General features: G+C 35.4%; 1 protein-coding gene across 6 annotated transcripts in view; it reads right to left on the bottom strand.

Moving 5' to 3' along the window:
- The window catches only part of KANSL1L (KAT8 regulatory NSL complex subunit 1 like), a 139,078-nt gene that overhangs the window by 93,419 nt on the left and 32,180 nt on the right, over window positions 1-13,479 (bottom strand). For all 6 annotated transcript variants that reach the window (XM_050751405.1, XM_050751407.1, XM_050751410.1 and 3 more), the window contains exon 3: window positions 3,010-3,151. In XM_050751405.1, coding sequence (XP_050607362.1) covers window positions 3,010-3,151 — 142 coding nt within the window. The remainder of the gene's footprint in view (window positions 1-3,009; window positions 3,152-13,479) is intronic.

Here is a 13,479-nt window from a genome sequence, read left to right as displayed (position 1 = left end):
TGTTAAGATGTCAAAACTACTCAAAGCAATCTAGAGTTTCAGTGCATCCCTATCTAAATCTCCACAACTCTTTTTATAGACAGAAAAAACTTATCCTAAAGGTCATACAAAATCTCATGAGACCTCAAAGCCAACACAACATCAAAACAACAACAACAACAACAACAACAACAACAAAACAAATCTAGAGTTGGGCTCGGTGGCTCACGCCTGTAATCCCAGCACTTTGGGATGCTGAGGCAGGCAGATCACTTTGAGGCCAGGAGTTCAAGACTAGCCTGGCCAACATGGCGAAATCCCGTCTCTACTAAAAACACAAAAATTAGCTGGGTATGGTGGTGCATGCCTGTAATCCCAGCTACTCAGGAGGCTGAGGCATGAAAATCACTTGAGCCTGGAAGGTGGAGGTTGCAGTGAGCTGATGTCATGCCACTGCACTCCAGCCTTGGCAACATACTGAGACTCTATCTCAAAAATATATATAAACAAATAACAAATCTGGAAAACTCACATGTCCTGATTTCAAAAATTACTACAAAACTACAGAAATCAAAACAATGTGATACTGGCCAGGCATGGTGGCTCATGCCTATAATCCTAGTACTTTAGGAGGCTGAGGTGAGAGGATGGCTTGAACCCAGGAGTTCAAGACCAGACTGGTCTTGAATATAGGGAAACTCTGTCTCTATTTAAAAAAAAAAAGAAGAAAAGAAATTAAAAACCGAAAACAAAAAAACCCATGTGGTACTGGCATAAAGACAGACCTATATCCCAATGGGATAGAATAGACAACCCGGAAATAAATCCTAACATATATGGTCAAATGTTTTTTGACAAAGGTTCCAATCCAAGGCCATTCAATGGAAAAACAGTCTTTTCAACCAGGTAAACCTGAATATCTGAATGAAAACGAATGAAACTGGACCCTTACCTAACACCATACACAAAAATTAACACAAAACGGATCAAAGGCCTCAATGTAAAACCTAAAACTATAAAACCCTAAGAAGAAATATAGGGTAAGTGCTTCATGACATTAGATTTAGCAATGATTTCTTAGATATGACATCAAAGGCACAGGTAATAAAAGAAAAAGTAGACAAATGGGACTTCAGAAAATTTTTGAAAATTTGGGCAGGAGAAGATAATATCAACAGAGTAAAAATGCAATGAACAAGGCTGAGCACAGGAGCTCACATTTGTTATACCAGCACTTTTTGAGAGGCCGAGGTTCGGGGATCATTTGAGTCTAGAGTTCAAGACCAGCCTGGGCAACAGAGGGAGATCCCATCTCTACAAAAAATCAAAAACTTAGCCAGTCATGGTGGCACGAGCCTCTAGTCTCAGCTACTTGGGAGTCTGAGGTGGAAGGATTGCTTGAGCCTGGGAGGTCAAGGCTGCAGTGAGCAGTGATCACACTACTGTACTCCATCCTGGGTGACAGAACAAGACTCTGCCTCAAAAAAAAAAAGCAACACACAGAATAGCAAAAATATTTATAAATCATATATCTGATAAGAAATTAATATCCACAATACATATAGAATTAAAACGCAACAAGAAAATAAACAAGCAAGCAACCCCATTCAAAAATGGGCAAAGGACTTGAATAAGTACTTCTCCAAAGAAGATATCCAAAAGCCAAGCCAGTAACACATGAAATGATGTTCAACATCACTAATCATTAGGCAAATGCAAATCAAAAGTAAAATGAGATACCATCTCACACTCATTAGGATGGTTACTATAAAATAAACAGAAAATAAATGTTAGCAAGAATCTGGAGAAATTTGAACCTTGTGTACTGCTGGTGGAAATGTTAACTGGTCTAGCCACTGTGAAAAACAGTATGGTAGATTCACAAAAAAATTAAAAATAGAGTTACCATATGATCCAGCAATTCCACTTGTGGGTGTTTACCCCAAAGAATTGAAAGCGTCTCAGCCGGGCGCGGTGGCTCAAGCCTGTAATCCCAGCACTTTGGGAGGCCGAGACGGGCGGATCACGAGGTCAGGAGATCGAGACCATCCTGGCTAACACCGTGAAACCCCGTCTCTACTAAAAATACAAAAAACTAGCCGGGCGAGGTGGCGGGCGCCTGTAGTCCCAGCTACTCCGGAGGCTGAGGCAGGAGAATGGCCTAAACCCGGGAGGCGGAGCTTGCAGTGAGCTGAGATCCGGCCACTGCACTCCAGCCCGGGCTACAGAGCAAGACTCCGTCTCAAAAAAAAAAAAAAAAAGAAAAAGAAAACAGCGTCTCAAAGAGATATTTTAATATCCATGTTCACAGCATACTCACAATAGCTAAAAACTGGAAGCAACCCAAGTGTCCATCAACGGATGACTGAATAAGCAAAATGTGGTATATACATACAATAAATTATTAATCTAAAAAAGGAAAGAAATTCTAATATATGCTACAATATTTATGAAACTTGAGAACATTATGCTAGTGAAATAAGCTAGCCACAAAAAGACAAAAACTGTTATGATTCTGCTTATATGAGGTACTTAAAATAGTCAAAATCATAAGAGACAGACATAGTTGCCAGGGGTTGAGGAGAGAGGAAAGTGGGTAGTTATTATTTAATGGGTACAGAGCTTCAGTTCTAAAAGGTAAAAAGAGTTATGGAGATGGATAGTGACACATGAATAACATTACGAATGTATTTAATAACACAACTATACACTAAAAAATGGTTAAGATGGTAAGGTTTTTGTTATATGTATTTTATGATTTAGAAATTTGAAAACAAGTTTATCACTTACATTAACTGGAATCCAATAAGGAAGTTCTGAATTGCTCAAAAAGTATGATAAAATGATCTTAAATACAAAAAGCCATTACAAAGATAGCTTCAATTTATAATAACTAATATACCAAACATTTTGACATAAACTGGCTACATTCTTATAAAACCTTGTAACAATTATTTTTGTGATGAAATGAGAAGGAATGAAAACATTAACAATTTTCAACAAAAGTAGAAGAACATAGACAGACAATACCTTGGAGGCACGAATTTGCCTGTGAATGTCTGTTAGTTGTTGGATTTTGCATTCTAGGTCTGAAATCTGGGCTTGAAGCCAAGTCCATCGGCTGCCAACTCGTGCTCTGTCTACAAGCCACTTCCATTCAGTACTACAGTTACTGTGAACAAAACAAATGCTGTTACTCAAAGTACAAAAGCAATCAAGTTTCACAGACACTGCTTAATAATTCCTTAACTCCCATAATAAAAGCAAATTTCCTTTCTACAACATGTAATTACAGGAAGACAAAATGGCAGATTGACTTCTTATCAAAGAAAAAGATTTAATTTTCTTACCTTTCCACCCCACAAATACCCGTTTTCATTAAATATTACATACCCTGTAGTAGGATAATTCCTCTGCTACTCAATTCTTTATCAATGCAGAAGGTCTTAAACAGGGATAAATCAGCAAAGAAAAGGAAACGTGAATGACAATGCAAACACCATGTAAAAACTGTTACATAAAACTTACATGTAAGTAGATGTCAAGTACCAGACAATCCATTTGAATGGTGCTAAATCTAAGTCCATGTAATAAACTGCAGCATATTCAATTTTACTATAAGTAATTTTTATTTGCTAAAATAGGCATCATTATTAGCTAACTACTTAAATCATTTTTTAAAAACCATCAAAAATTATAAAAAATATAAATGCTCTGCTACATTTCAAATAAGCATACCAAATATATAGACCTTAAAATATTTGTTAAGATAAACAGTTCATTAAAAATCTGATTCCTAGGATTCACAACCTAGAGATCACAAAGAATTTATATAAAGCCTTTCTTTCATGCATATTTAAAAATAAGGGTTGATTCCTAGCTCCTCCTAGTACCTCTGTCATTTGGCAAGAGCACTACAGCTAGAGAAAAATTATTGGGGATTATGGGTGGTATATGTGTGTGATATTTAATTAGGAGATGCAGATTGCCACAAAAAAAAAAAAAAAAACCTGACAGAAAATGAAGATATAACTGTAGGGCAACAATGACTTAATGACAACATATAAACTTTATAAAAAACTTATCTAAAAATTCATTTATTGTCAAAACCCACTGACTGTAGAACACCAAGAGTGAAGACTAATGTAAATAATGACCTCTGGGTGACAATGACGTGTTAATGTAGGTTCATCAATTGTAACAAATACACCACTCTGGTGTGGGATATTAACAGTGGGAAAGGTTGTGCGTTTGTAGTATGTGGGAACAGGGAATATGTGGGAACTCTTTGTATTTCCCACTCAGTTTTGCTGTGAACCTAAAACTGCTCTAAAAAATAGTTTATTAATTTTTTAAAATGCACTGGACCATAATGGAATATCTTTCAAATAATCTTTAATCGGAGAAAATATTTATTCTAAGAGATCATTTGCTGTCAGATAAACAGAACACAATTATTATCTATAACAGGATCTTACATTATATCAATGTTTCTGAAAGGCTGCTGTTTTTAAGGATTCTAATTGCATACAATGTGATTAAAGACACCATATGATTGACGATTTCTCTTGGTATTATTATGTATTGTTTATAGTCATTACTGTGGTTTCATAAATTTGACACTTAAAAATCACATTTTCATAACTGTGGACAAAATAAAATGCCTATTCAAAATACACTATTCATAGATAACAGTTAGCAACACTAAATGCCAATCATGAAATTAGAGAAGGCAAGTGCCCTAGCATGTAGTATTTTGCACAGGTGAGGATAAAATGTTTGGATTTTAAAACAAAGTGGAAACTACTGGCAAGGAGGTAACAATCTTTTTTTTTTCCCCCAAGAACTTTGGCTACTAGGTGGAGAAAGCACTGTAGTAGGAAATGAAAGAAAGTAAAGAAAACAACTAAGATGTTACCTATAATAATCTGGGTGTGGTACAGATCATTGTGATCTCCAAATATTTCACGTGCCACCCTACACTTCCCAGACTTATGCATTTACGTTGGAGCCATTTGACTAGTTCTGACCAAATGGGCTGTAAGCAAAAGTGACATTGTCATTTCCAGGTCACCTGAGGATCTTCAAAACCACGAGTGCAGATAATATAGCTACAAAATGGAGGAGGAGAATAGCCTAGATCACACTGGACTTTATGTAAGCCGCAGTACACCTCTGCTGTGTGAAACCACTGAGATTAGGACGCTAATTTGTAACACTAAATATAGCCTATTCTAAAACACTGAATATAAAAATGTCTTTGACTGGGAAGGGGAGGGGAGACAAAGATATGTAGATAAAAGGACAGATTCAAGGTTCATTTTAAAGTTGATAGGACTTGCAGAAGTATGGCCTAGAAGTAAGCATAGGGCAATCAAAGATGATCTTAAACATTAAGTATTGCTCCAGTAGGAAAATTCCCCTATAATATGCAATTTGGTTTGGCTATAATATTGATGATTAGTGAATAATGAAATATAACAGAAAAAAATGTCATAGAACTCATATTATTGTACTTCTGGTAAAGATATTCTGATACTCAAGTTAGGATTATAAAAATCATTGTTATGTTCATATACTACACTAAATTATACTCATATAGAAAAATAGCAATACCAGATTAAATTTAAGTAAACCAAATCACATCGGACGCTTTGTGATATATGAAATAAATTTTCTTTTTTTTTTTTTTGAGACAGAGTTTTGGTCTGTCGCCCAGGCTGGAGTATAGTGGTGCGATCTCTCCTCACTGCAACCTCCACCTCCCAGGTTCAAGTGATTCTTGTGCCTCAGCCTCCTGATTAGCTGAGATTACAGGCATGTACCACCACACCCAGCTAATTGTTTGTATTTTTAGTAGGCACAGGGTTTCACTACATTGGCTAAGCTGGGCTTCAACTCCTGTCCTCAAGTGATCTACCCGCCTCGGCCCCCACAGCGCTTGGATTACAGGCATGAGCCAGCAAGCCCGGCCTGAAATAAATTTTCTGTAGAGGGTAACTTATCCTACATTTTAATAGGAGGAATAAAACATGTTTGCTATGCTTATAAGTGGTAAACAAAAATGTTTCCTTCCTAGAAAACATGTTTTTCTAAAAAAAGTAAGATTGTTAATAATTAAGATGTTACAGATAAATATATGGCTAACTTGCTCAAACAAGATCAACATGTTATACCCCAAAGTCAAACATTTTATGTAAACAACTTATATAATCAATGTTAATGGTTTACATAACTTACAGTGTAACCAATTAGCATATAACTAATGCACCAGCATATTCAGAGTGTCCCAACTCCCCAGTTAGCATATAAAAGCCTGGTCTGCCATTGACTCCCTGAATCTTTCTAGAGTATGCAAAACTGATCACAGACCACCACATGCTGACCATAATGTGGGGTCCTTGTCTCTAGTAAAGATCAAAGACATTGGTGAGTGGAGACCAACTGGTCAGTGAGAGATCACTCATTCCCCAGAAAGGTAGCATTATGACTTCAATTCCCATCCTTGCTTGCTTTCAGCCACCACTTAAGCTTGCTAAAAGAAATAAGTACAAGCTATTTAAACTTAAGTGGTTTTGAATGTAATTTCTCTTGGTACTAATTACTTGTCGGCATCACAAACTTACATCTTTGTTTTGACCTCCTGGTATGAACTCATTTGGTCATGATGGATTTTTACAGTTTGCTAGACCCTATTTGCTACTTCATTTAGGATTTCTCTTTGCATCTATAGTCAAAGAAGATATGGATCTGCTGTTTTCTTGTCATATTTGGTTTTGGAATCAAGCTAATGCTACCCTCATAAAATGAGAAGTATTCCTTCCTCCTTGATTTTCTGAAGGAGTTTATGTAGGACTGGAATGATTATTCCTTGAGTTTCAATAAAATTAATCAGTGAAGCCATCTGGGTCACAAGTTTTCTATGTGGGAAAGTTTATAATTATTAATTTTTCTTTTTAACGTAAGGTTTTTCAGGTTTTCTATTTCTCATTGTGTCAGTTTGGTCAATTAGCCTATGTAGCTTAAATTGTTGAATTTATTGGCATGTAGTTGTTCATTATACAGTGATCCCTTAGTATCCATGGAGGATTGGTTCCACGATCCCCTGAGGATACCAAAATCTGTGGAAATGGTCAAGTCCCTTATATAAAATGACGTGCATGTGCATATAAGCTACATATACTCTATTGTATACTTTGATTTCTAGATTGCTTATATCTAATACAATGTAAATATTGCTTATAATACCTAATACAAACAATTGTTATACTCTTTTTAATTCTTATTTTTTATTGTATTATTTTATATTTTTCTTGACTATTTCCATTCATAGTTACTTGATACACAGATAAAGAGCCTGGGAATACAGAGAATGGTTTGTATTCCCCAATTATTCTACAATGCCGGAACACCTATAGTGATATTTTTCCTTCTTCCTGCTGTTAGTATTTTCCTAAATAATTTGCTAGCAGTTTGTAATTCTCTCCATTGTTTTTATGTTTTATAATCTGTGAATATCCAAACTTTATCATCTTTTCCTTCTATTTGCTTTGGGTTTAATTTAGTATTATTTTTATTGTTTCTTAAGTAGGAGACTTAGATCACAGACTACACTATTCTCCTTTCCTAATATAAACATGTGCAGCCATACAGCACTACTTCAGTAATTTAGTACCTGCATCCCTCAAATTCTGATATGTCATGTTTCTAGTATTATTCAGTTCAAAACATTTTAAGTTTCTTGTGACTTCTTCATTCACGAGTTATGTGGAAATGTGTGATTTAAAATCTACATATTTCAGACCCACATATTTACCGTTTCTTAACATTTCTTTTTTCCTTTATGTAAATCTCAGTTTTTACCCAGTATGATTTTCCTTCAGCCTGAAGATCTTTTAAAATTTCTTTAGTGCATGTATACTGACAACTTCTATTTTTACTTATCTGGAAATGTCATTTTGTGTCTGTTTTTTAAAATATTTCACTGGGCAGAGAATTTTAGACTGATTTTTTTCCCCACCTTTCAGCACTTTAAATATATCATTCCATTTTTCTGGCTTACATACCTTCTAGTGAGAAGTCAGCAGTGATTTTTATTAACCACTTCTTCTGAATGTCTATTCTCTTGTTAGCTGAAGTCGTTTTCATTTCAGATATTTTTAGCTTTTGAAAGTTCAATGGTTCTTTATATGTTCGATTTATTTCATTATGTTCACATTTTCCTCTTAAGTCCTTGAGCATATTTACAATAGATATTTTAAGCTCTTTGCCTACTAATTTCATGATCACTATCATTTCCAGGTCAGTTTCCATTAATGATTTTTCTCTGCTTCTTTGCATGCCTAATAGTTGAATACACACCTATGCACATACACACATCTAGTAGGTTTTATATAAATATACATATTAATGGTACTATGAATATTATGTTGTTGAATGTGTGGATTTTGTGGTCTTCCTTAAAGAGTGATCAATTCTGTTCTGACAGGTTATTATATTACTTGCTGTTCAACTTCTTAAACTTCAGCTTACTTTAAAGCTTTGTTAGAGCATGTGTAGGGTAGCCATTACACTAAGGCAGTTATCAAATTGAGGGAGAGGTGGATAGTCCGAGGAATATAACTAGTAAATTAATAAGTGTGTAGGTTTAACAACTATGACCAAATGAGATCTTTGGCTGTGATATTTTCACATATAACTGACAGGAAGAAAAGAGAATGGAAACCTACATTTCGGAGGGAACTCGACTAGCAAAATACCACCATAGGCCTAACAGAGACTGTCCCTGGGAACCAAATCCGCACCAAGAGAAAGCAGGGTGAAAATGCAGTGGTGTCTCCAATAAGAGTACACTAACACCCATGTTAGACACAGTCACAAAGAATCATGGACAAAGAGTAATTCCCAAAGAGCAAGGTCAGGGACAATGAAAGACAAAAGACAAGGGAGCTTATCTCAGAAAGCAAAATTAAGGTCCTAGCAAGACCTTACTCCACTGCCAGAGCAAGAAGTGTATTATTGTAAGGAATAGGAACTATCATATATGACCCATTCTTTTTTTTCCCAGTGGGAATTTTCCTTGTTCCTATACCATCATACAAGCAAGAGGTCAAGAAAATTAGGAAACTTGTTTATTAGTTCATTGGTTACCACATCAAGATGAATCACATACAAACCTGATACAGAGGACTTTACCCAATGAATGTGACTTTGGGTTATCATCCTTGAGAAGATGGTATGTTTTATGAACGAGAAAGAGGTACATGGACATTTGGGTAGCCAAAGAGGCAAACTGAATAGACTTCTTGTTTTCCCCTAATGTCCATCCTCCTATACTTTTTGGATAATAGAGTTCCTTGGGTTTCAGCTGAGCCCTCAGCAGCTCAGCTTAGAGACCTTATTTTTCCCAGCCTTACTTGCAGTTAGGTCTGACTATACAACAAAGTCCTTGAAAACAGAATGTGAGCCAAAATTATGTGCACAACTTCTAGGTCTGGCCATTATCAATGATTGGGTTTGCCATTAAAAATGACTGAATATGGAAATGAAATGAAGTGCCAGTGACTCTCAACAATGCAGGCAAGGGCAGCATCCTAAGGAACAGCAAAGCCAAAAGGTCTCTGCTAAATCCTGTAAAGTGTATCTAATTCTTGACAGTTAAATGAGAGAAAAATAAATTATGTATATTTATGTTGAGTTCTCCTTCTTATAACGGCATAACATATACCTTAAATAACATATTCATCCCTCAAAAATATTTCATACTATTAGGATCATTTGGGTTAACAAGCTCGCATTTAAAATGTTCACTGTCTTTAAGATGAGCCTTATTGACATATGTTAATAACTTACATACTCTATCAAGTTGTACACACACAATATAGACACACATATGCACACATTCATGAAGTAAACAACAAACAGAAACAAAAAAATAACTATACAGTTGTGACCTCTAGGAATTCTGGCATGAAAATAAACCACATTAAAAGGTACAGTTGAGGATGTCCAAGGACTATCTGAGATTGGAACTTAAAAAGGGTTCCAAAAAGGAAGAATAAATGGAGTAAACACATCTTGAGATCTTACGCAATTCTGCCTAGAACTCTGGCAGAACCTAGTGTCAACTGCCTAAACTGAAATTTTCAGTATTAATTAAAAATAATTCATGCAAGGGATGGGCAAATTTAGTCTTGTTCTCTTATTAGCTATCCTCCCACCCCCCAAAGAAAAAAAGAAAAAAAAGGAGAGATTGGGAAATATTTATGCACTCTATCGCTACCAAACTTCTTCTCTTGTATGGAAAGAATTTTGAAAGTTATAGCCTGTAAAATAGTCTTAAATATGTTTGTAAAATCTTTGGGTAACAACAAACATTGACAAATAAGGACATATTTTTTAAAAGGAAATACTGTAAATAAATGTTAAACTAATCAAAACATTTATTTGCTAAAGAAACAATTTCACTGTTCAATGAGCATTATGTGTATGTATGTGCATGTGTCACTTTTGTTCAGGAAGCCAGGCAACCATGTAGTGTTTTCAAACTAAACTGTACATGGGCCTGGATGAAGGGGCAAGTAAAATCCAACAAGAGTTTTGTACTCCAAACCCTGCCATTGCAAATCTACATCTGCTCAGTGGAAGGAAAATATTTTCCTAATGCACACAAATGAGCTAGCGATGGGCCTGCCAAACACTATAATGGGCCTTGAAAAGAAACAGGATAAAAATTAAAACTACCTTTATTAATCAAAAAGACGACTACCACCAAGCCAGAATCAAGTACAGGCATTCCTACTCTAACACAATATACGCCCTTCTGTATAACCTCATATTCTGCAAAATAAAAACAGCTAGACTTATTGTGAAGATCATTAGTGGCAGACCACACAATACCTAAGGAACTTTTAAATCTGAGCCCTAACAAAACAATAATGATTATTATAAAAATTGAAAGTTTCCACTGGCATTTGTACCTAAAATAAAGCAGCCCACATTTAAAGCTTCATATTCCGGGTCTCATGCTTCTTTTTTTGATGTGCATCCTTGAAGACATTAGTTCTAATAGAAACCAGTTTAACAAAAATTAAAAATATCTTCTAGAGACAGCATTTTTCATTAATCAATTTCTTTTTAACACAAGCAAAATATCTTTAAAGCTTCGTAAACACAGAAAAATGTATAGCCAATAAACCAGCAACTTATTGAGCTACAGGAAGATATTTCTACAGGATTTTTAGCATTTTGTTTAGACCTTCAGATACTACTAAGAATTCCTCTTTAGTTGAGAAAAGCTTGATCTTCATCATTTCAAAACACTAACATGTTTGAAGTAATCTGGAAACAACCCACATTGTGGATATACACACAAAGTGTGTAAAAATCTACATTACATTGACATCATTCCCCTAAATGCCAAATATACACACAAATTTACATTTTAAAATGCTGTAACAGAACGAATTACATTTTTAAAATATCACTAGACATTAAATGAAAAATATTTCTGACAATCTTAATATTATGCAATATGCTATTTTAAACGATCCTGATGCTTACATGCATAAATTTGGAATATTGCATTTCCTCAGTGCTAAAGATGACATAAATTTTAAATACCATCAATTTCATAACATAATTCCCTGAAGTGGGAAAATAATATAATATTAACTGTATACATCTGGCCAGGCACAGTGGCTCACGCCTGTAATACCAGCACTTCGGTAGGCTGAGGCAAGCAGATCATTTGAGCTAAGGAGTTTGAGACTAGACTAAGCAGCACAGCAAAAACCTGCTTCTACAAAAAATAGAAAAATTAGCCAGGCATGGTGGTGCATACCTGTAGTCCCAGATACTAGGGAGGCTGAGTTGAGAAAATCCCTTGAGTACAGGAGGTTGAGGCTGCAGTGAGTCATGATTGTACCACTGCACTCCACCCTGGGCAACACAGCAAGACTCTGACTCAAAAAAAGAAATTGTACATAACTGTATAAGGTATATCTCACTATTAGAAACATTAAAATGTGATAAAAAGGTGCATTTTGGAATCCAAGAAGCATGTTACATCGAAAGTACACATTTTCATGAGTTGTGATTTTTTTTTTTACAACTATGAAAATTTATTTTTAAAAACAGTGCTAATCACAGTAACAGAAAACCAAATACTGCATGTTCTCACTTATAAGTGGGGGCTAAATATTAAACATAGACATAAATATGGCAACAATAGACACTGGGGACTAATGGAGGGGAGAGGAAGTGGAGTGGGTAAGGGTTGAAAAGCTAACTTGTGTATTATGCTCACTACCTGGACGATGGGATCAATCAGACCCCAAACTTCAGTATCATGGAATATATACATGTAACAAGCCTGCATACGTATGCCATAAATCTAAAATAAAAGATAGAAGCATTTTTAAAAGTTAATATGAATTCTATAAAAAAACTTTTAGAAACAAACAATATTTGTAGTATTTAGATTTGTCTAAGGAAGCTTAACATTGGGATTCATGCTTTTTAAAAATCATTTTTAGCTTTATTAAGATTCAAATGACAAAAATATTACATATTTATGGTATACATATTTATATATTAACATGATGCTGTCCTATATGTACACATTGTATAAGATTAAACCATGCTAATTAACATATCCATTGCCTCATATAATTTTTCTATGGTAGGAACATTTAACATTTTTTATGGTAAGAACATAGAAAATATCGTAAGTCAAAATGCATTGAATTGGTCAGGCGCAGTGGCTAATGCCTGTAATCCCAGCACTTTGGGAGGCCAAGGCAGGTGGATCACCTAAGGTCAGGAGTTCAAGACCAGCCTGGAGAACATGGCAAAACCCCATCTCTACTAAAAATATAAAAACTAGCCAGGTGTGGTGGCAGGTGCCTGTAATCCCAGCTACTGGGGAGGCTGAGGCAGAAGAATTGCTTGAACCTGGGAGGTAGAGGTTGCAGGGAGCCAAGATCGTACCACTGGACTCCAGCCTGGGTGACAAAGCAAGACTCCATCTCAAAACAAAACAAAAAGAAAAGAAATGCATTCAATTATGTCTCAATAAACTCAACTTAAAGTTGAAAAATTGTAAGTTGAGCCATCATAAGTCAGGGACTCAATACAGTATGTTATTATTAACTACAGTCACCATGCTGACAATCTCCAGAACTTATTCCTCCTGACATCCACACCTACACACACTACATTTTCCTTATCTATTCATCTGTCAGTGGTCACAGTTTGACTGCATACTTTGGCCACTGTAAATGAGTATCAACATGAGAGTGCAGGTGTCAATTCAACATACTGATTTAATTTCCTTTTGATATATACTCAGAAGTAGGATTATTGGGTCATATGGTAATTCTATTTTAAATTTCCAGAGAAACCTCCTTACCATTTTCTGTAATATCTGTGCTTATTTACATTCCCACAGTGTACAAGAGTTTCCTTTTATCTGTATCCTCTCCAACATTTGTTATTCTT

Source organism: Macaca thibetana, chromosome 12 (assembly GCF_024542745.1).
Source record: "Macaca thibetana thibetana isolate TM-01 chromosome 12, ASM2454274v1, whole genome shotgun sequence".
Lineage (NCBI taxonomy): Eukaryota > Metazoa > Chordata > Mammalia > Primates > Cercopithecidae > Macaca > Macaca thibetana.
Note: the sequence above shows the minus strand (reverse complement) of the source record. Positions and strands in the feature narration are given on the sequence as shown.